The sequence below is a fragment of the Chiroxiphia lanceolata genome, chromosome 7, assembly GCF_009829145.1.
Source record: "Chiroxiphia lanceolata isolate bChiLan1 chromosome 7, bChiLan1.pri, whole genome shotgun sequence".
Taxonomy (NCBI): Eukaryota; Metazoa; Chordata; class Aves; order Passeriformes; family Pipridae; genus Chiroxiphia; species Chiroxiphia lanceolata.
Window position 1 is genome coordinate 19,847,983 of NC_045643.1, and position 24,211 is coordinate 19,872,193.

General features: G+C 38.9%; 2 protein-coding genes across 3 annotated transcripts in view; one reads left to right on the forward strand and one right to left on the reverse strand.

The window, feature by feature from the left end:
• Positions 1-9,747, forward strand: part of LRP2 (LDL receptor related protein 2) — a 114,851-nt gene extending 105,104 nt beyond the window's left edge. Inside the window, exons 71-79 of one of the 2 annotated variants that reach the window (XM_032692907.1) lie at positions 1,421-1,540; positions 3,450-3,540; positions 4,116-4,183; positions 4,342-4,462; positions 5,215-5,344; positions 5,818-5,937; positions 6,033-6,140; positions 7,092-7,163; positions 8,227-9,747. In XM_032692907.1, the coding sequence (XP_032548798.1) occupies positions 1,421-1,540; positions 3,450-3,540; positions 4,116-4,183; positions 4,342-4,462; positions 5,215-5,344; positions 5,818-5,937; positions 6,033-6,140; positions 7,092-7,163; positions 8,227-8,388 (992 nt within the window). In that variant the 3' untranslated portion in view covers positions 8,389-9,747. The remainder of the gene's footprint in view (positions 1-1,420; positions 1,541-3,449; positions 3,541-4,115; positions 4,184-4,341; positions 4,463-5,214; positions 5,345-5,817; positions 5,938-6,032; positions 6,141-7,091; positions 7,164-8,226) is intronic. The other variant, XM_032692908.1, reaches the window with a different exon arrangement.
• A 2,321-nt stretch (positions 9,748-12,068) lies between these two features.
• DHRS9 (dehydrogenase/reductase 9) lies at positions 12,069-22,232 on the reverse strand. Its single transcript, XM_032693277.1, has 5 exons — positions 21,990-22,232; positions 16,380-16,710; positions 14,510-14,768; positions 13,148-13,311; positions 12,069-12,319 (listed from the first exon to the last, which is right to left on the reverse strand). Exons 1-5 carry the CDS (start codon positions 22,230-22,232, stop codon positions 12,069-12,071), a joined length of 1,248 nt encoding a protein of 415 aa, XP_032549168.1.
• Between the last annotated feature and the right edge of the window lie 1,979 nt (positions 22,233-24,211).

Below are 24,211 nucleotides of genomic sequence, written 5' to 3' on the forward strand. Positions count from 1 at the left end.
CAGTGGAACACCAGACACTGTTTTTTCAAGTCCCTTAGTTCTAAGTTATGACCTTGTCCTTTCTCTTTTTCTTCTCCATCTTGGAGTTGTCATAGAGATGGCAGTTACAATATGCATTTATCCTGGCAAAGTGCTGGCTGTTTAATACTGCCTCCAGGCGGGATATTTCAGCTATGACATGGGCTGTGGGCAGAATGGAAGCTTCAGGTAAAGTTTATCAGGACACCCTCCCGTTGAGTCACAAGGCTCAGAAAGGACCCCCTTTCTTTCTAAACTCCTTCTCAGAAAGGAGTCTAGGTGTGGCTGCTCCAATCCTTATCCTGGACTTGTCAGTGGTTTATGTGTAAAGGATTATATAGGCATAATTGAGCCTTTATATGACTTCATCATGCAGGATTTAGGATGGCAAACCAAATATGAATAAAATATTTATTTAAATTGATGATAATAGTGATAATGATTATAATAAAATAATTTAATCAGAATTATTTACTATACAGTATAGGTAGTCATAACTATAACTGCTAGTATAGAACACTATTTATTGAAATAATAATTTCAAAGCGAGATTAATAATTATAAAGTAGAGCTTGATGTTGCTTATCCATACCAATGACCATGGGTAAAAGTGTTTCACTCAGCCTTCAGCAGTAACTTGGAGGGACCTCTCCACTCAAAGTAGGAATCTCCACACACACTCCTAGAAGGAGTACGTTGGAAGACCCTGCCGTTAAAAAGTGGAACTGTGTTTTTATAGTGTAAAGTGATTGACTGTCAGTCATATATTTCTAGGCTAGCTATACCAGCTCAGCAGCCTTTAGGTAAGTTATCAGTACTGTAACTTTTCAGTTCCTTTATCAGTAACTTTGCCATATCCACACCATTGTTTTTCACAGCCTCAGAAGATTTAATTTTGGGATTTGTTGAGTCAGATTGGTTTTAGCATTCTTCAGCACCAAAAGCAGAGTAAACTCTCTTCTCCATCAATCACTGATGACTTTTGCAAAGTAAAATTTGAACTGTTTTACCCCTACTTAGGCAGGGTGTCCTGCTATAGCATGTCCACAATAATCACAGAGGAGAATGTCCAGAGGAGCATCCAGCATACCCCTCATTAAAAGCATTCTAGCTTTCACAGTCAGAAAGCTCTTTGTTGCTTGGGGATATTCAGTGTCTTCTTGGTGCTACACTGGCTCCCAACAGTCATTGTCTCTCCCTTAAGAATGTAAGAAAAGGCAGAGAGAAGGTTTTGGTACAAATGTGGTATTTGGACATCAGTTCTTTTAAAAACTGGATCCGGACTTGTTTAGATTTTTGGTGTGTGTTGTTGATGAGATACACTACTGATGATGGAATTGCCCTGCCTCACCTCTGTATTATGCTGCATTGCTCTTCAAATGTCTTTATATCACTTTTCCAGTGCCTAATCCTTGTAAAGATGTCTGCAGCCACCTCTGCTTGCTGAGACCAGGAGGGTACACCTGCTCGTGTCCTCAAGGAACTCGGTTCATAGAAGGCAGCAGCACAGAGTGTGATGCAGGTAGAATAATTTCTCAAACTGGATATGAAAGCAAAAGAAGCTTTTCTTTAGGAATGCACATGCATTACTGAATTAGAAATATGGAAGGATGATCTAATAGACACTGGTAAGTCAGGACATCTGGCTTTTATTCTCAGTCATCACTGATTTTGTGGTCATCTTGTGCATTTCCTGTAATCTCTTTGCATGTCATTTGTAAAATGGATATAGGTATATTACTCCAGCCAGACCAGACCCAGCTACAAAATTGGTCATGGTTTCTGATTTTTGTTTTGAAATTCCAAAATATTTTCTTTTTTTTTCTTTTTTTAGAATGCACTTATTTCAGAACTAAGAATTTCTTACAACTTATTCTTAACAATTTTATTTACTACTTGGTAAAAGGTATTGTTTAATCAGTATAATAGAATATAATAGAAACTTAAAGCTTACAAAACTCAGAGTTTGGACAGAGATAACTTCTAGATAGCACACTCTGGAAAGCCTTTTAAGAACTAGAATTTTGTGCTTTGTTGTTGCATTGCAGCAAAGCTCTCACAGTGCTTCTAGGAGCACCAATCAAGTGGAACTTCTCAGCCTTTACTGAGAAGAAAGATCATAACACTGCAGGATTTCTATTTCTCTCTGACTGAGAGTCTGCATTCTTAGCTTACAGTGATGTGGGTGGTAGCCAGATGTCCTTGTACTTGTCTTTGCAACATCTTTTAACATATTACGATTTATAACATTATATCTGGCATCTTTCCTGTGGTTAATATTCTCTGAATTATATTCTTTTTGCACTCAAAGAGAAAATGTCATAACTTTTTACACTACCTTACCTCTAAATTACGTTTTCTTAATAATTGTTAATGCTTTTTCCTATTGCCACATGGTGTGAGCTGCAGAAAGAGGAGCTAATTGTATGTAATAATGAATGGAAGTATGCAATATGTGTTTAAATTAGGGATCAATAACACTGTTGATTGCATTTGCTAATTGCTATTTATTGCTCTGAGGACACTGATATTCTTTGCTGAAACTGATTCACATAAAACATGTAGGAATTAAGAAAACTGTGCCTGTGTACTGACCAAACATAGCTTTTCTATATACATTTGGTTTATTTGGCCCTTTCTTCATATTGCAGCTGCTGAGAAACAGCCTGTAAAACCTCTGCATTTGCCTTTTTTGTACTCCATTTACTTTAAGGGAGTTTCACCTCTAAGGAACATTGTAGCAACAGACTTCCTCTACCTCTGGCTGATAAAAATTTTGGTACAAAAGTGTTATGATCTAACTTATCCATGTAAGATGGATTGCCAAAGTCCATCCTTAATTTATAGCATATAATGATGGCTAAGATCAGAGCTTTTCCTGTATTAACTGCACTTTTCTGAGAGCATATCCTGAGCCCTTACCGAAGGCTAATACGATTTTTTTTTTCACTTGACTCATCATTAGAATAATGCTCCTCCTGTATGTGCATTTCCATTCCATGCTTTCCCTTATAAGTAAATGCATTCCCGTGTGGCCTTCTCTGTGCAACATCTGGCAGGCTGGATGGACAAAACAGATAAAGCATTGCTGCTTTCTGAATGGAGAAGTTTGAAGGGTGGTGGTGGGCTGTATTGCAGGAGCAAAATAAAGGGAGCAGACGTACAGCTCTTGAGTTGACTATGCCTACCTTCTGCTGAGTAAGTTGTTATTTTCTGAGAACAGGTTTTACTTCAATTTAAATAAGCTGTTTTGGAGGAAAAAATAGAGATAAGAGCAACAAACACGTGTGCTACTGAAAACAAAAGTTATGAAAAGTAGCCAGTGAGTTTGCATATGCAAGTTCTGTAGAGAAAAATAAAATGGTCTATTGGTAGAACTTATTTTGTTGAAGATGTGTTGCCAATGCATGTGTGGCTTTTGGCTTTTGCAGCTATTGAATCCCCTCCCACAATGCCACCAGCTTGCAGGTGCATGAATGGAGGAACTTGCTATATAGATGAAAGCAGTCTCCCAAAATGCAAGTAAGTCTGTATGTTGTTAGGGTAGTCCTGGGTCAGATTGTGCTGATTTAATGTCACAAAACAGTTAACTCTTTGAAATGTGTTGGACATACTTCAGAACACATCATACATCTGCTGGAGCATGTTTGTAACAGCCATGGAAAAACACACATACATAAAAATATCAACAAATAAGTAATGTAAATGCATCGGTTGTGGAAAAAAATCCTCAAGACACCAAATCCAAAAACCCAAAGGAAGGCAAACCACTACAGATTCTAATAAAATGCTATACCAAAAAACTGTAACAGTGGATAAGTACTGCTCAGTAAATGTAGCTTGGAACACCCAGCAGGTGCCACCAATGCTCCACTGAAACCAAATCTTTTGACTTCAGTGCCTGGTTTTCTGACTCAGCACTTTTTATTTCCACTTTTAATTCTGTGAATATAGAAGACATACTGTATTTGCAGTCAGTGAAATATATAATTACTGAGCATGGAGTTAAAATCTATGGCACGTGGAATATAATAATAAAGCTAATATCCTAAATTTCATAAAAGCTATTCAGTCAGTTGTCCTTCTTACATTTACAGATGTTCTTATGGATACACTGGGAATTATTGTGAAATAGGATTGTCAAAAGGAGTCCCTCCTGGAACAAGTAAGATTCAAGTATATATTACCCTTGATATTTGAGCTAAAGAATGTATAATACCTCACCATGATACCTGTTCAGGGTCAAGCTTCTAATTCTCTAGGCCCTTTTTTGCACTGAACTATGCTTGCTTGAATGTTTGCTTATTCTTTTGTCTTTGACAGCAGCAGTAGCAGTGTTGCTGACAGTCATACTGATCATAATAATTGGAGTATTAGCGGTTGGAGGCTTTTTTAACTACAGACGAACAGGCTCCCTTTTACCAGTGCTTCCCAAACTACCAAGGTATGTTTTGAAGGCTTTCAGAGCTGGAATGTGTATGAACTGAAAATGTATGTTTGTTTCTAAATATTTCTGAAAAATCTGGTTTGTTTGCTGTGTGCCCATTCTGGTGGAATATAGGAAGTGCAGTGTTGCAGCAGTTCCAGTGGATTTTTGATTCAAGCAATATCATAGCTGATCATTATTGTGTAACAAGGGACTGTTGTAAAACACTTCTACATTCTAAATTTGCTTTAAAATAATTATCAAGACTGTTTACCAGATCTGGAACTAGATATTCAGTTGAAAAAGATACAAAAGACCATAGTTACATGTTTTACTTTTTTAAAAAACTTCATCAGAAGAAGAATCTGGCAAAGAGATCTTTTAACATAGAACACCTGAGCTCATCTGCAACACTGTATTCATCTGTTTAAAAGTATGGTGCATGTGTAGTGAACTTCCAGCTGTTTCCAATGCCTGAGACAATACCTACTCTGCTGACAGTCATACTGTCCAGTGAAAACCAGCTTTGTGAAATATTTGATGTTTTAAATCAAAGGAAGATGAAGAAAATATATTTTAAATTATTTGAATTTTTTAAAAAACCTGTTGAACTAATAAAGGAATCCAAATTCTGGTGCCCTCGCTAGCTTGCTTATAGCCAGCAAAAATTACTTAGAAGAACAAGTAGAAAAATCTGTATTATAAACCTTCTTTCTGTATAACCTCTTCTTTCTTTATTTTGTTTTGGTTTGTTTGGGGTTTTTTTGTAGTTTAAGCAGTCTTGTAAAATCTAATGAAAATGGCAATGGGGTAACTTTCCGATCTGGAGCAGATGTGAGCATGGACATAGGAGTCTCTGGCTTTGGGGGAGATTCTGCTATAGACAGAGCAATGCAAATGGTAAGGTTTAGTTCTCAAATAATTTCTTTAATTTGTGTCCTTTTAGTGTAATTATTGGCTGATAGAGGAGAACCTTTTATGTAAAAATGACAGTGAAATGATACATGTATTCTAGAAAAAGATGTGAACAATGATCGATACTTTCCTGAAATAGATTTGAAGGCAAGGACAAATGAAAGATGTTCTTCAAAATAATGTGACTTTTCCCAAGATTTATATGGTAGACATTAAGTCAATTACCCCCTCTTCTCTTTCAGTGTAGTACCAGTGGTCCAGGGCGCTAAGTCAGGGAGTAAAATAATGGATGGTAAACTGATGTTATGATTTTAACAGACGCTAGGTTTTGTCTAAGCCTATATGAAAGTAGACATGTGTTGTTCCCCAAGATGAAAAATTTGACTATAAATGAATTCCTAGGAATATGGAAGTGTTTATTGCACTGCAGTGGTTGTAGTTTTTCTTTTCCTTCACAGAATGAAAACTTTGCAGTGGAGTCAGGGAAACAGCCGATCACATTTGAAAATCCAATGTATACAACCAGAGATGGCGGAGCCAGCACGGCTGGTGCAGTTACAGTTGTTCGGCCAACACTTGTAAGAGAAACTTAGGCTTGACTTTCACCTTTCATTTTCCTTTATGACCTTCTTTTCTTCTTTGAAGAATGTTGATTCTCCTTCTTCTCCTACAGGTAGCAGCAGCTGGCAGTGAGGGAAATGAAAATTTTGAAAATCCTGTGTATGCCTCTGTGATATCTACCAGTCCAAAGGAAACCCCTCAGAGTACAGATGCACCTCAGGTAAGAAATAGAGATACTCTAAGGCTGCCTTGTTTGTTTTCTGCTCCAGATCAGCAAAACTGAATTGTTAGGGAAGCTGCAGTACAGTTTCAGCTCTTTTTAAATAATGCCATGGGCTTGGCACATGATCTGCATCAAGTCCAGCTAACTGTACCATATTTACAAGATTTACAACAGCTGGTCAGGAACAGCTTGGTAAGAGAAAAGCATCACAAACACAGGGTTGCCTAAGGCACACAATAAGGGTCTATTTGGATTAAACCCCCTCTTCTTCCTGGCCTACATAGCTATTTTAAAGTGAACAGATAGGAATAGAGAGGGTTTTTTCACTGTTTGTTGTACTACGTTTTGAGGGCAGGTACTTGTAATTTTATCCATATTTAAAAGAGCTAGCAAGGACATTTAAGACACTTGTTCTGTGTGTTCTTGCGGGACATTTTAGCAATCAATATCAAAGTATTGTCTCATCTAGATTATTACTGATTCATGGAAGATACATTTTTGTATCTTAAAATCCATCTGAATGAGCTGGTGGTGGCTTGTTCACAGGACTGTTTTCATACATTGTGCCCTAAAGGCACCTCTGATGAGCTTTGAAATGACAACTCTGTCAACCTGTTGTAGTTTCACGTCCCTCTTGTGTTGTTTTCAAGACAGTTTTTCTTCTTTGATATACATGTCTGGAATGATAGACTTCCATGAATTAATTTAGTAATTTTTATTGCCTAGTCTTGTGTGAATGCTGCTTTAGGTAAGATAACAATAACTGGTTATCTAGCAGAAAAGAAAGTTGGGTCCTATGCTTAGAATTACAACATGGTAATGTAAGAACATCCAGCTGAAATCACTGCTTTAGCAGTCAGTGCAAATGAAATCCAACAACTATAATGGCAGCTTTCAGAGAAATTGTCAGAAAAAATGTGTAAAGTTCTAATAATTTTTATGTTTCAGGAATCAAAGTGGCGTTTCTTCAAGAGAAAAATGAAACAAAACACTAATTTTGAAAACCCAATATATGCAGAGGTATTGTTTAATATTGAATAATTCTATTTTTCAGATAACGTATTGCTAGACTTTGTTCTTGCTCTCATAGAATAAAGATTATGGGTAGATTCTGCTGCTATGTGAGACAGCACAGAAATTCCAGTCCAGGTTAGGGTAGGACTAAAGTAATTGTGAGAAAAGTTACTAAGCCTCCTGCAAAATGAAATATTGAGCAGGCTCAGCTGGGCAGCACAGCTGCATTCCCCACTTCCCTGCATTCCCAGCCCGAACACTGTGGTCCGCTCCTGCTCTGGGATCTCAGAGACTGGTTTCAGCTTTCTGGTGCATTCTGGCACAGATCCAGGACCCAGCACAATTGGAGGCTGTTCTACTGCACCAGGAGTGAAGTGTCTATTTCTGTCCTCTCAGTCCTGGCTTCAGCACTGCACAAAAATTCAATAACTCTGTGCACTGCAGCCTTGTTCCTACAACAGCCTTATTTTCTTACCCATATGGTTGGGTGAGACAGTTCTTTTCAGATAGTGTGCCAACAGGTGGTATGTGTGCTGAAGGAATTCCCCCCCGGCTTGGCATGAAGTTTTGGAGTTCTACTAACTTGAACCAGTAATTCCAGCCCTTTTCATCTTACAGCTTAAAATTTCCAAATAGCCTAAGTGACTTAAGAACCTCCTTCCCAAAGTCACGTGACTTAAAACTGTCTGCCTTTTGTGAAGAATTTAGGTTTCTAATGCTTGAACAATGTGAGAGAGTTCAGAAAGCTGGAGATTCATTTCCCCAACACTAATGAATGTAGCACTTGCAAACAATATCTACACTTATGCAGGGTGCATAAGGACATATCAAACTACTCCTGACTCTAAGCATTAAAGTAGAAGTTCCAGAGTAACTTGTAATATTGTATTTACTTAGCTGTACTACCTGAGGTGAATTTAGCATTACAGGTGGTGATTTGAAGAAATAACTGCAATGTCACTGACAGTGACATTTGACTTTAGGAATATTTATTTAACTTTTCTGAAAATTAAGGTTGGATGTATGGTGCGTTAGAATGTAAACTTGGATTTTATGATTATTGTTTCAGATGGAAAAGGAACAGCAACAGGACACAGAAAATGTCCCTACCCCTTCTCCTTCACTGCCTCCCAAGATTATTCTGAAGAGAGACCAACCATTAGCTTACACAGCAACAGAGGATACATTCAAAGACACCGCCAATCTTGTTAAAGAGGACTCTGTGGTATAACTAGGTAACTGATTTAGGGAAAATTAGACACATCCATTTGCACATATATTTTTTATAAACAGAAGAGTAAGGTTCACATTCAAATGCTTTATAAAAATACACACATCTCTTAGCCACTGGCTGGAGATGTACATTGAAACTATGCCTTGTTTTTTGACAAATGCCAATTTCTATTTTTGTGAACAATTATCATGATGTACTATATGTATATCTTTGCACTGAAGCTGTCTGAAAGTAATGTTATAAATATATTGTACATTTGTAAATTTTTCTAAGATTATGTTGTTCAGTGACGTTGCTAGTAGAAATTTGTATGGAATTGGTCATATATTTAGGGATAAATTAATTATATAAGTGCTTAAAACTAAAAAAAGAACCAAACAAGGCAAATATAGGAACATTACTGATATACAGGGTATTTAGAGTATACCTTTTGTAACAGCACCTTTTAAAACTTCTCCTGGTGCTCTGGGCATCTTTACCACCCTTTTATATACTACTGTATGTAAAAAAGGATGTCTGTGTTTATCTTGTGTCAAACAAAAGATGGAAGAGTCAATACAGCATCATTATGCTGAATAGTTACCTTTGGAAAATGTTGTTCTTACAATATTTTAACTGCCTGAGATAATTTCCTCTCGATCTATAAGACACATACTTTTCTTCTAGGTTCCAATTAACACCATTCCATTAATAGTCTTCCTAAAAAGATTGGATGTATTTAGATTTTAGTGCCATGACTACTTAATGAGATTTTTCTCTTGCTCATCAATGGAATAGCTCTGTTCTTGGCTGGAGTCTGTGGAAGTAATTTGTGCTATTAAATGAAGTAGCAAGATTTCTGTAATGGCTTATTTCCAAACAGCAAAATATGAAAGATACTGGTTCATTTAAGAAATTATTCAGGTTTTTTTTTTAATGTGAAAATGTAATTTTATTGACTATTTATTTCCTAAGGTGGACATGAATAGAAAGGGAAACAATTTCTACTAGTGCAGTCTTTGTAGTTATCTGGTTGTTTCTATAACCTTCCATCAGAACATACTGTTGATCTTAGTAGCTCTTCTATTAATTAGCCAGGATAGTTCTCACAACATGAACCATTTGAGGAAACCTGATTACAGGAACATATTCTTCAGTGCTGCTGGCTAGCTACTCATATAAAAGATTCCTAAAGTTATAATAATTGAGACCTGCTATTTGATTGTTTTATATCTAAATTCTCAAAATATATACTATTTCTAATTAGAATGCTTGTAATTACTTTGTAACATACTTTGATTAGAAAAGACAACTGGAAAATTATGCTGCTGAATAAATCTAATAAATGTATTATTTTATCACATTCTTATTCCATAATTTGTGTCAAGGCTCTATGTACTTTTTTCAGTTGAGGAGACTTCAGTGCACTCTGAGATGGAAACACCAGTGCTTTAGATCAAGTCAAATAGGAATAGGGCTTCATGCTTCACACAACTCTCTGAAGTTCGTGATATAAAATGTCTTGGTACTGACATCTCTGTAAGTGTGAAAACTGCCTCATTACACTCATTCAATAAACTGGCCCTTGAAACAGGAAACTCTTACTATTGAGATACTGACATCAAGGTAGTATGGATGTAAGTAATTAAAATGTTAGTTCAATTAATTTTCATATCTGAGGTCAGAATTTGATGCTTTGATTTTTTTTTTTTTAGCTTTAAGCAAATTATATGGTTTTTTAAAGGCATTTTTTAATATCTGAATGCTTTAATGTAGAAAATTCCTCGGAGTCTGCAGCACAACAGACACATCTGTAAGGATGTCTTTGAGAAACAGGTTGCTGTTCTTAAGGAAAGAATTCACAATGTTTTTTAAAGGTAGAAGGTAGGGCTGACATTTCCACAAGACTTGCCTGCAGTTGCATACCACAAGAAAAAGTAGCATAAGTTTTGAGAATAGTATTTTTCAACAGAAAAATCTGGAACTACTCTTAGAGAAAACTGCTACTATGTCAGCCATGTCAGAGATGTGTTTTTCCCCTGTACTAATCATAACTTTTCAGATGTGGATGAAAGCTATCCCTGAGTTAATGTGTGGGTAAGGAGTATGTAGGTTTAACACACCTGATGGTGAAGGATTCCTAAGCTTCAGCTGGGACTCTTCCTCTCAGTAGCACAGCACAGTGTACCCTTCTGTTTATGTAAAATTTAGGTTTTGGTACTTTGTTCAACAGAAGCTTTAGATTCCACTCCTATCTTCATTTTTCACTTGTATTCCTTGTCCCTCAGAAGGACAGTCCCTGCTTGAATTCTTGAATTCTGAACTCTTTCAAAGAAGGCTGATTTTTCAAGAGCTCAGCAACTCTCTGTAGTCTGCAACTACAGGGCTGCTAAGTTATGCCATTGAGCTTTTTCATGTACATTCTCTTTATAGCTGTCAGGCCAGATATTAATCAGGTATTTATCATGAAATGAAGTAAAATAAATTTATTCTTGAAACCATTTGTCAGAGAATAAAACCTCAATGAAATGCTTAAAGGTTGCTAACACTTTTTACATTCTGTCCTTTTCTTGCACATGTACAAGCCTACACACATGCAGTGATGAAACTTCTTATGTTTGGAGTTCTGACCTGCACAAGGTATTTTTCTAAGCTTAATTGAATTGCACATTAATGATTAATCACCAGCACAGCACTTTAGCAAATAAAACCTTTACCCCTTCAATTTTAATATCTTTAGGGACACCAGTTTGTGAACCTCTGGCCAACAGCTTAGCAGATAGAAATAGTGTACAAGAGGCACAGGAACTTCAGCTAACGCTCTGCCATTCTGAACGCACTCTTTGCACACTTGGAAGAATTTGCCATAGCATACACTAATGACCTGTTTCATCTGATAAGTGAAATAATAATACTTGTAATTTGCAGAGCACACTGAGGGTGAAAGAAATGTGAAGGCGTATTATTTTTAGTATTTTCCTCATAAACTATACTAATATTAGGAAGAAGTTTAAAATACGTGTTTGGATATGCTGTTTGCATAGTACAATGGAATTTTGATTTTCCCCATAATTGTATATCTGTAAAAAAGTTTGTGTTTTTGTTCTACACAATTGAATAATCAGGTGATTAGACATGGTCAAATACCGTAATTGTAATTTTGGGATTATATTGCATTAGCTGGGCTTTGTTATTGTTTGACTTCATGTCTTGTGCTTAGAAGCTTTTGAAGATTATCAACTCCTGAATATGACCATGAGCAAACTGCCAGTGAAATAGATGACTAAATGTGGCTAAATACATTCTATAAGGTATATGTGTGTGTTCTGAAAGACCATTGTTCTATTTCAAGATCACTAGCAGCCTATGTGTTGATGAAGTCAATGTGAAAAACTGATTCTTCTAGTGATTTTATTTTCCTTATTTAAAATTTTTTTATTGTGTGAATAGCATCAACTGGCTTTGTAGCTGAATATTTTACGAATGCAGATTCTATAGAGGTATCATTTCTGAGCATAAAAAATGGCCTTCAGAAACACACTGGATTTTACAAGCTGACCTGTGAACTCAGAAATTTCAGGTAAGGAAGGGTGGGGGATGGAGAAAGTGTCATCTGAAAGGAATTTAAACAGTCTAATAACCGGTAAGGAGGACACCTGATTTTGACAGAATTAGTATTTATTTGTGCAGAACTGATACTAGACATTAATTAGAACTCCAGGAACTGATCTCCCGCTATCTGCTGGAGCTGGAAACATCATACGCAACAGCATGTCAGATAAACAGCTTGGGGCATAGGAGAGAAACAGCCAAAAGAACTTTGCATCCCATCCAGCTCTGTATCGTGTCCTTGGGTACTTTGCTATCAGGGCATGTTCCATACATTTTATGACACTAGAAATATCATGGTCACACAGTCTTCTGACTGAAGATCTTTGTGCTTTTACATCTGAAAAGAAGAAAGTAAACCTGAAAGCATTTATACACAACATTCTCTGTGAGAGTATTCTTTGTATTCAAAGGTCTGGCTACAGCTTCAGGCTTGCTTTAAACTACTGGCTCAAGTGCTGGGAGCAGCATAGCTACAGTGGAGCAGAGACCAGAAAGGCTGCAAAACACCCAGGAGCCCAGTAAGCACAAACCTCTCTGACCCATATTGTGAGCCAGATGTTCTGTACAGTAAGTGCGGTGTGACACAGCATAACTTTTCAGACCAATTAGCATGTGGGCATAGCAATTCATTCCCACTTGGGATCCTACCTCTAAGTATTGAGGGGCTAAGGAATGTAGTGTGACCTCACATCTTACCAATCTATGTGTGAACTAACAGCTCAGGCCTCATCTAGCATACATGTAGTCCAGAACAGTCTGTGAGGGGTTCTTGATGAGTGTTAACTAAGTCCAGAAAATATTCACAGAATCACACATAGGTTGAAGTTGAAAGGGACCTCTGGTACCAAGCCCCCTTACTCAAGCTGGGTCACCTAGAACAGGTTGCCCAGGATCATGTCCAGATGGCTTTTGAATATCTCGAAAGACTGGGGACTCTGTCACCTCCCTGGGCAACCTGTGCCAGTCCTTGGTCATCCTCACTCCAAAAATATGATCCCTGATCAGCAGGAACATCTTGTGTGTCCGTGTGTGCCCACTGCCTCGAGTCCTGTCCTGGACACCACTAAAAAGAGCTTGGCTCTGTTGTCTTTACAGCCTCAATTCAGTATTTATACATGTTGATAATATCCCCCCTAAGCTTTCATATAATTTTTTTTCTACTTACATTCAACAAAGTATTCTTCTCCGTAGGAGTCCCTGGTCTCAGGAGTCAGTCCGTTCCAAAGTCTGAAGAGGTATTTCTCAGTGATATCTGAATTAACTACTCCTGCCTTAAAGAAACCATGCTCAACAACGCTTACTTTCACTCCAAAATGCTGCATCTCTATCCTGGAAGGATAAAAACTCCAATAACCACCCAATAATGGCATTAACTATTAAACATAAGTGGTAAGTCTGTCACACAAATGAATATTCTTATCTTCAAATGTCAGAATTATTTTGAGATGTTCAAATTAGCCTCATAGTAGTGTTCCTGTCCTGCAAAACAACAGCCGGCAATTAAATGTGATTAAAAAAAAAAAAAAGAGTGTCAAGTAGATCCACAGCTCTCTATGTGGTTTATGTTGGACTGGTGAAAAGGATGCAGCAGCCAGCTGCATCTTAGTCATGTATTATCATACTAAAACTTTTGACTATTTCAAATACTTTTCCATCATTTTAGTTTACAGGAACAGATTATTAAAGTGTCTGGGAAAAAGTAAAAGTGAGCAAAAATTTTCAGTTGTATTAGAACTTTATTCTCCATCCTATGGTTAAAGGGCTGTGGTTAAATGATTAAATGTTAGTGCAATAAAGGTTAATGTGTTTTCTTGTAGTGTAGTTTCCTCTATGCAATTCTGATTTTCTGTACAACTCCTTTGAGGTGCAGATGGCCTCTCTTTGTCTTGCTGCGCAGCTCAAGAGACCCAGGCAGCTGCATTCTAAAGTGTACAAAGGATTGGACCACATGTACATTAGCCATTATTTTCTATTTCCTTGAGATATATACTTTCTTTATCTTTCTCATAATGGTTTGAAACCAACTTTTCTAGTCTTTGTGAAGACTTGACTCCCTGGGCTGGGCGTTAGCCTTCTGGAGGCAGTACAGCACAACTGGCTTCAGGTGCTCAGCTTAATTTTCTGAAGTTACAACTACCTTTGGTAATGTGGTTGCTGTCTGGAATCACCCAGCTCAGATTGTTGTGAAGGTTAGAGCAAAAAAGTCTGCAAGTACAGCATCCCTGGGAAACTTTGGGTGCCTGACCAGGATTTACTTTCATATAAGCAGTGGATTCGCATGCCTGAAAGCTGCATGCTAACAACTTGTCTAGGATATGAAAATTTTTCCCAGTGCAGTTCCCTGATGGGTCTGTTCGTAGTACTGGAGACTAAAATCCTAAACAAGTGACCAACATCCTCTTATTTTCCTTCTCCCCTTTAGGCAAGATTTCCAGAGAGAAATCAAGAGGGACAAACATACAGTCACCCTTCCTCAGCACGTCTGGAATCTGTTATTGGATTCATGCATGTGTTTCTGGCTACTCACCGTAAAGTGTCAGAGAAAGCTTCCATGCCCCATTTGGACAGACTATAGCCACCCCCTACAAAAGCCATGAGGCCTTTGGCATTAATTAGATTGACAACTCTTCCCTCAGCTTTTTTCAGAAGTGGCAGAAGCTTGAGTGTGATTTCAATCAATCCCAGCAGATTAACATCCAGCACGGAATGGAAGTCTTCAATCCTCAGCCAGTCAGTGGGTGCTACAGGAGCTGTTCCTTCAGCATTGCACACCAAGCCAAAAAGCCCTAAGAGGATTGCAAAACCATTTATTTCAGTATATGGCAATATCTTACCCTGGAGTATCATATGTGCATTGGAAAGCAAGCACCCAGTCTGCAAAACCCTCAGTGACATGAATACAGTTGTCTGGGGTTTGGTTGTATTATCTACTCTGTATACCTGGTAAAATTTGCTGAAGACCTTAGGCAATGACTCTAAAAGAGCATGGATAAAGTATTCAAGGAAAACTACTTTGGCTGGAGATACAGGCCACCATACTGGACTTTATTGTCCAGATCCACTCAAGTATGTAGGCTCCTAATATGCACTTAATGTTCTTGTGAAAATGAAAGAGTCTGCATAAAAGTGGAGAGATTAATTTTTCTGGTTTGGGGTCTAAAGGTCTGAACCAGATGTGTAGAATTAGTCAATGCTTCTAAAGATACTAGCTTAACACTGTGTATTGATAATACTGCTTTACTACCTTTATAAATTGCTTGAGGAACTTAAGATAAATAGTGACGTTTCTAAGAGTTTGCTGAGGACAGCCTGTGCCTGAGGGGAGAGGCTGAAAGTCCAGCACTCAGCCTCCATAAAGAGTTTCACAGACTGAAGGGACAGTGTCGGCCGTGGTTGTCCTGACTGAGAACCTGTGGCTTTCCCCAAGCTGGAAGCAGGAGCCTCCTGGAGGAAGTAAGTGCTAATAATTTTGTTTACCTTGCTCTTAATCTCTGCATTCAAGAATGGTCTGGAGTATTCATGACAAGGTCAGCGGTGTTTTACAAGCTTTGAGGAGAAAGTCCTACTGGTAGAAGATATATGTTTTGCTGGTTTAGGTAGTTAATTAATTTATAAACCTATTGAATATTTGGTATAACTGTGTTACAGCTGGTAGTTGCACTGCTGTGAATCCCCTTTTGTGGCCTTTAGCAATGTCTAATCTGAGCTATCAGTGCAGATAAAGAAACACATATTGCCTCAGTTGAATGTATTTACCATGCAAATCTGCTTAGCACCCTTTGCCAAAGCCACTTATTTTTTAACATGTTTCATAGGTATCCAAGGATAAACTCTTCCTCTTTTACACAAGTGCTCAGAGGTGTATGATAGCAGTAGTGAGCAGCTACCTAACAACTCCAAGAAAACTGGCTGAAATTGAGTTTAATTGTTACAGTCGGTGCAATTGTTGTGTACAATGCAAGCATCAGACTTATTCAGCCATGCAAAAATATGCTCTTCTGCTTACTAGAGGAGGGCTGCAGAATCCCTGTGCTGCCCGTGTTTAATTGAGTGGGGTGATTTTACTGTCAAGAAAGTTCTTTTTGGTATCAGTTAGCACCCTCCTTCCACAGACATTCTTCAGCTGCACCAGAAAGAGTCTAAAAAACACCTGGGAATGATCCGGTTTTGACAGACTGAGAGACAAGATTGCTAGGCACCCTGTTGGTGAAAGCAATGGGAAGCATTGCTGGAGGGAATCTCTCGGAACTGAGAAATGACAGAACTGAAAAGTGGATGTGTTTCATTAGTAAGATGAAAAATGCCTCTGCAGTGAGTGGAGAGGGAATGGAACTTTTTAGCTAGACCAGATTTGGTTGTATTGAATAATTTTTCTGGGAAGTTGCCTTGCCACTTACCTTTGCCAGCTGTCTCTTCAGTCACAAACCCCACAGCCCTGGCAATGCTGTTGGAGTCTGCTAAGTTCAGATTCACTGTCTTCAGTGAGGGTGAAGAGCAGGACTGTAGCTCTTGGCCTCCTTTTTCTGTGGCACATGCAGCAATGACACAAAATCCCCTTTTGTCAAGCCATTTAGCCAGGGAGTTTCCAAGTCCAGTGTCACAGCCTGTTATGAAGACATGCTTTCCACTCAGGTTTCTTACTCTGTATCTGTCTCTGATGAGCCAGTAAATTATAAGAGAAAATATGGAAGCCAAAATTGCTATGTGCAGTGAGTCTGAAAATGAAAGCTACAAGCAAATAAGTTAATGATGTAGAAGTGCAATGAAGCAAATGTGCTTAGCCAACCCTTCAACTTCCTGAGACACAACTCCTGTAAGGGGCTTTGTTTCTGGCTGCAGCCCTTATATGTTGGGGGAGAGCAGGGGTAGAAGCTTTGGCACAATGTGATTGGGATCCATGAGTAATATGTGCCTTGGCAAAACCTTCCCTGTCTTTCTTTTCAATAGATTTCCACTGTTTTCACGCTTTGCTGACCAATCTTTCTAGTCAGCCCTGTCCTCTAAGGACATTTCAGACTGAAAGGTATGACTGCATCAATTCTCTAAGTAGTGTCTGGGTTTTTTTGTGGGCATTAGTCATTATTTGTGCTGATACTGGAGAGAGTAATTCCTCTGGGAAAAAGGACAGTTCTCTTTGACCACCTGTATGGTGCCACCCAGGCTGCTTTTCTAATCTGTAGCATGGAAGCAGAGTGACCCCAAGAACAACCAGAGAAGTGTAAGGTGTGGTGGTGGATCTGATGACTAATTTGTTGTGTGACTTGTGTTATGTGATGATGAGTGATCTGCTCTCTGCCCCATAGACAAGATAGGCTTCGGGGCAGTGCTTGAGTCTTCTGTCACTCATTGCCTGTTTAACACTGATACACAGCACAGCAGAATATATTACATAGCAAGTGTGTTTGTATAAAGAAATGTAGAAATGCATGGAGATGTTGCCCTCAATAAAAAAAGAGGCACTGAGGAAACACAAGGTTTCCTAACCGTTGGGGAAGATATTGTTTGTTTATTATGAAACTTTTTTATAAATGTAGAATGCAGTTCTTGCCATCTAAAATCTTCATAATTGATTACTAGTTTTCTTTTTGTAATTTTGGTTTGTACAAGAATTAAACTAAAATAATTAATTAAAGCAAATAAATCTGATAAGCATTTTCTGTTAAAGGGAAACTTTTTTTGCAGGTGCTAAGCAGCCACCCAGGCTCTAATTACATACATATGAGTAGAGGTACAGACATCTCACCTTTAAAATGAGGGATTTTTAAGGGCTGTTTTTTACGTAACATTCTTCCTATCTCAAGACACGAATATTACAGGAGAACCAATGTATTAGACCTATTTGGTAGACCCTGTCCATTGTTCTTATTCCTTCTGAGTTCATTTATTCTGATTCTAAACTTTGCTGTTACCTCACCAAGTAGGAATGGAAAGAATCTTAAAATCTGATAGTGAATGAATATTGAACTCTCATTAAATAGTTAAGTCAGTCACCTAGGATAACAAAGGATAACCAGTGACAACATTCATTGCTGCTTAATGATCTTATTTTATGTATTTGAATTTCTCAGTAGCCATCAATATGGACTCCTGAGTTATTGACTAATGCTCTCTGATTTTAAAAAGTTAAGCAAATATATACAGGTAAGAGTTTGCTTCTCCTTCCACTGCATCTGCAGGAGGGCTTCCACTGAATTTTGGGGTGCTTACACTGATTATTTTAGCAGCCCATCTCACTGTTGTTTTGCTGTTGATGTGATTGGCCTTCTAGCTCAGGTACTTCACTTAGACACTTGGCTTTTTTGCTGTGAATGCCTCTATTAAGTTTGACAAGGATTGCAGTGTTCCTGAATGTGTGCACTTGGGAATCATCTTTGTAATGTTTCACTCTGTTGGTGACGTTTATTTTCTGAGAGGACTCGGAGTGTGCTCTGACAAAGTGCCGTTGAAACTATGTGAAAGCACTGAGGATAATTCAAGCTTCTGTGCTGTAAAACAAGGTCTGAAAACAGAATGTTGCAGCAGCTGATCATAGATACCCTCAGTCCATTTGCAGTGACGTGCCAGGCAATGACATTTCCTTTGATTGCTGATTTAGAACTTGGAGCAGAGCTAGACACAAAGAGAGGGAGGATTTACTATCAGCAGGCTTTGGTAACACCACATCTATAAATCACAGCAAGCTATTTGGCAAGCTAGTGCTGTGATATGTATAACTTTGGGACTGAATTTGCCTTTGTGCCAATACAAAATGAAACAAAATAATTAGAGATTTGGATAAAAGATTAATCTAACTGGAAACAGGAGCTGTAAATCACATCTTCCTTCCTTGGCTGTAGGGAGGAAGCAGTGGGCAGTGGGCAGTGAACTTGCACTACTGGAAAGAAGGTTAAATTTGAAACTGGGCTCTGTGAAGAAGTCCTGGCGTGTCTGGCCAGGATGCCTACCTGCCTTCTGTGAGAAAAACAGCTGCGATTGCTCTGGTTGGTGTTAGCCACTGTGTTTGGGTAGCAATAATTGCCACAGATCTATAAGACAAAGGGCTCTAGGGGAGACAGCTGAGGTGGCAGCACTGTGTGTGGAATTTCCACTGCTCTTTTCTCTATCAGTCCTGGGCCAGTGTTACTAAGACTGTAATTCCTAACTGCCTCGTTTTTATGGAGTACTAGTGCTCCTTCTCTGGTAACATGTCGAAGTTCAGTCCTGAGCATCATGGTGGGTTTTGCTCTGCTGTAGCCTTGTGCCACCACATATTCTGGTAGATAATGTTATTGCTGCTGGAAGGAGTCTGTGGTCTCACTTAAAGTTTTCTTTCAAGAAAATCATCTAGTTCTGTGAATGTACAGTGTTATCCAAAATATTTCTTGTTTACTAATTGTAAAGCACTAAAAAAGCCACTTGTCTTCCAGGGGCATATTGATTTTGAAATAGCTTTGTGGAGTGGCCAAGAGTGTGTTTCCAAAGAAGATGTCAGCATGATTTTCTAGAGTATTGATGTATCTTTGTAAATATTAAATTCTGATTAATAATGTAGCCAGTAAATAGCTGAAGGCAAATTTTACTTTCCATCAAAACTTTGATATTTGCCTGGCAAATTGAGAATTCTTGGGATAGAGCTTGGCTTCTTACTTCTAGACAAGTGCCATTATAAAAGCAATTGATTTTAGAGAAAAGCAGCATGACAGCATTGAGAGCCCTTTAAGATTTTTAGATGACTGCAAAGTACAGCATTCCTCTGCTTCTCTGCACTACAGGAAACTGAGGCACATAGACCCTGTATTGAAGGACGGTGTTCCTGGTTTACTCCTACAGCAGTTTGCTTTGGTAGTCATGCCAAAGAACCTCAGGGTGGGGCAAAGTTTGGGGTCTGGGTGTGTTCTGGATTCCTTTATCCGCCACTGTGCAGGCAGTGCAAACTTCCAGAAGTCACTGCTCTGCAGTGGGTGGAGTGACCTGCCAGACGTGCTGAGGAAAAACTGCCAAGGGGAAATTAAGGACTGTTGTTCTTCAGAATCAGCACTCATGTAGCACTCAGCGGAAGGTTTAGATGTTTCAGGTAATGATCTGAGAGATCATCCAACAGCTCCCCAGAGCCTAGGGAGCACAAACTTTACTAATCGTTCATCCTGACAGAACTGAAAGCCCCCTAGTCTTTAGTTAATGAATTGAAAAAATATGCCAGCACAAACACATCACATCTCCAGTCTTAGGTAAGCTATTCCTGATTGTGCAGGGCTTTGCACTTTCATTTCATGGTAAAGGAGTGCTTTTTCGTATGCTGGGTAAATATGTCAGTATATTCAGTTTGGCAGTCAACAGATAAATTAAGATCCTCATTAATATGTCACCTTAAAAGAAACATATCTCCAGACTCTCTTATACAGCATTTTGCAGGGAGATGAGTGTAGTCTAGTACTGTGGGGGCTGATTTTTCACCATAATTGTATCTTCCTTGTATGGCTTGCACTTCAGATGTTTACTACAGGACTGGTAGAAGACCCAGGAAAACAAAACCTTTTAAACTCTTAGGTGACTGACCCAGTAATTAGAAATTGAAGTAAGGAAAGATTCCAGATGTTGGAAAGAGCATTCTGAGTTAGCATTTTGTTCGGACATTGTAGGTGCCTAGATAAGCAATAATTGCTAAAATTACTTTAGAAAGGAAAGGACTACATGTTCTCTTGTCTGTGCACTAGAAAAAAAAATGCTTAATTTGTTCTCTTAGCTGCAATAGGTACTGCTCACTGTAACAACAGACACAAGTTCTACTCACATTCTGGGGAGACATCTGCAAGCTCAGTCTGTACCTCCAGGTGTTCACGAGTTGCCTTCACCAGTCATTTCCAGTGTCAGAACATAGAAACAGCCCAAGTCGCTCATAAACTTGTGCACCAAGACCCGCATCATGATAGTTTCCAAAAACATCTCACTGTAAATTCTGTGTCTGGTGGTACTTTGTAACTGGCATACATCAGCTGATGAGCAGGGCCCCTCTGCCTGCTGTTGATAATGACTTTGTGCTGTGATGTGTCTACCTTAGTACTTGGTATTAATATATTCTATGCCTGCTTCTTCTACCAATGCTGTATAAGCATTACTGGCTATATATAGTGATTTGCAGAGCCTGGGGGACTGTTAAGACTCATTAAGGAGAACTAATCTACTGAGCTGGGAAGGAACTAATCTACTAGCTGATCTGTGCATTGTCTTGAAAGCAGCAGGAGTCTTTCCATTGACTTAACAGAGCTTGGTTCAGACCTCTACCTTTTCTCTTGCGTGTGAGTGAGTTATTGTTGATAGGACTTAATCTTTTAAGAGACATCCTTGTGTGTGAAAACCTTCAGGGATGAAATTATTTTTACTAGTTTAGGGGCAGCTTTTTGATACTAGAAACAAACCAATTACAATGTTTCTCAAATAAAACCTCAAATTCTACAAACTGTGCAAACAAAAGCTCTACACTTTGCATGGGCACAGATGCTAACATATGATTGCTGGGAGACTTGTTTGCTTGCTCCTTGGCCCAGAGTCTGATGGGCACTTCTGATTCAGCTCTGAGTACTACTGCATAAACATGGCAGCAGAATTTCTTTTCCCCATTCTTCATGTCTCTCCACTCATAGTGCTGTGCAGTGCCAGATGCTACAGGAAGCAAGGAAGCTTGGGCAAAGACCATTCTCAACAGGAGAATGAATGAATAAGCTTTTTTGTAAAAATTGATTTGAAACTAACTGAATGAGAAGGAAATTAAAACTGGGGAAACCAAGCAAGGTGGTAGGATGGAGCTGGAAGTGATCTTGCCCCGTACAATTGATTGGACCATGGCAATGGCAGCCTGTCACAGACTGGCTGGTGACACCTGGTCTGACTACCCTGTCAGGAGCTGCAGAATTGTTACATCATCCTCTGCTTGGTGGGCAGCTCTTCCCCCTTCAGTTTCTCTCCCTGCTTCTTTTGGCTTGGGCCTGGAAGTTCTTGCTTCTTTTGCCACTGTTCAGTGCCACACCAACCTCAGCTGTGGTGTTGGTTGTTACTCTACTTTCAGCACTCTCTGGGCTGTCAAGTGTGTCCTGCTTGCTGGAGACTTGGGGATTCAACAGGTGGCTGGTAAAGATTTGCTCTTCAGGACGAGCCTGACAGAAGTGCCTGCCTAGCCCTGTCTGGCCTGATTCTAGTGGTAGGCTCTGTGGTGTGGTTGAAATGACCACAAAACAGCACTCCACCAGCATGCAAAGCCTGTCACAGGGGGACATCGCTCAAGCAGTGTCAGGTCTGGAGTCCTGCTATTGTGGGTAGCAATCCTTTGCCATACAAATGTAGGAGAGAAAAATGTGAAAGGAATTTTTCTCTCTCTACCACTGATTTTTTTTTTTCTCAGTAAACTACTTTTGAGCTGCAGAAAGTAATTTCAGAAAGCTGAATAGATCCAGTTTAGCATCTCAGAAAATATAAAAATTGGGAATTTCCCCAATAAGTTCCCTTTTCACAAAGGATTCTCCAACTCTCTTAGACCATAACATGTAAGGGAGCTTACTGGAAGAGAAACCCCACAAGCAAAATGTGAGCTCTAAATATAGTTTTCTGTTAGCTTAGCATGAGACAGTCTTGACTGCCTGATTTCCCATTGATTTCTTAGGTGTATTTTGTAATGAGATCCCTGACTCATAGAAAGGATGTAGAAAAATTGCTTGAAGCTTAACATTGGGGAAGGAAATTTGGTTCTCCAGGGAAAACTGAGAAGTTAATGCTATTCCTGCTGGACAGGTGAAGGTTCTGAAGCGCACGTCTGAAGCTAACTCTAACAAACTAACCGAAGCTGGGTCCTGTGGGTGCAGTCCTCCAGTGTGTTCTGACCTTGTGGAAGTCAAGGGTCTTTTCCATGAGAAGTCCCTTCTACTCCTTAAAATCATATGTCTAAATATGTTCTCATCTGCCTCACAGTCTTGTGAACAGGTCAGGTTCTGCTAGTCTTAGCAGAGCACACTGTGGTTTGCTTATTTACAGAAGTCATTGGCTTTTGTTGCTGGCATTTGAGTAAATGAGGCATCTGGTCTCAGGAGAGCAAATGTCAGCAGAATCTGGTCCTCTATACAGAAGTAATACTTTAGGCAGCTGATATTTTTCCTGCATTTCTAATTTAAATAACGTGTTTACAGCTAGTGTGCCCTATCCCAAATCCTGTTTGTATTTTCCTTTGAATGTTAACATTTCCAGTGCTAGTGTCTCACAGCAGCTGAAGGCATACTAGTGGCCTGACAGGGATTGAATTAAACCAGCCAAACCAAAATGTCTAAAGATAAAGATCAGAGTAGGTGGTGTCACTTCATAGTTTGTTTCCTTAATCACTTTTGATTGAGTAGTCTTGGTGGAGAAAGGATGAAAAGCTTTAGCTTCTAGAAAGACTTGGTGTGAAACAAAAAAGTCCAAGGATCGGAAGACAGTGAGTCCCTGTTCAAGCAGGCTTGGCAAGTGTCTATCAGATAGGTTCGGAATGGCTGCTTCCTCACTGGGGCTAACAGAAGCAAAGGGACTCGATCCTTATTTGATGACTAGGTAAATAAACAATAATGACAGAAAAATACACTGAGCACGTTGATTACATCAGCAGATAAAAGTTTTTCTGTTTGGGAGTTCACTCAAAAGTTACAAGCCAACACGAATAATTAATCTTTAACTAAGATTTGAATAAATCTTCCCAGACCAAGTATTTTGTGTGGATAGTCATATTGTGATGCAGATGCATTTGAAAAGTGATTTTTCACATCACAGTCTTTCCAAAAAGTCAGAATGTTTAGGAGATATAATGATACTTTGCAAGGCTTTCTCAGGGACAAATGTATTGCTTCTTTTGACACAAATGTCTGGACATTACCTCACCTTTCTGAAAATACTCCTCTCCATAGTTGCGTTTTAGTATCAGGGAGAAACTTAATATCACCTCCTTTTCTTTCATAATCTTTGCTGGATTACTTAATGCTGGTTTAGACAGTCTGGGTTGAATGCAACAAACCTTAACTCCAAAAACTTTCATATCTCTCCTGCAATGGCAGGATTTAATTGCATTAGACATTATTATTATCACTACTACTATTTAAAGTGTTGGATTTTTTGCTGTACTAACATTTTTATTTCTGTCTTTATATGGCACTCCAGAACACAAATACTGTGAGGTTTATTCGTGGTTGGGAACTTTCAGCTTTCTGTCCCTAAATAAAAGAGGAGTGAACTATCT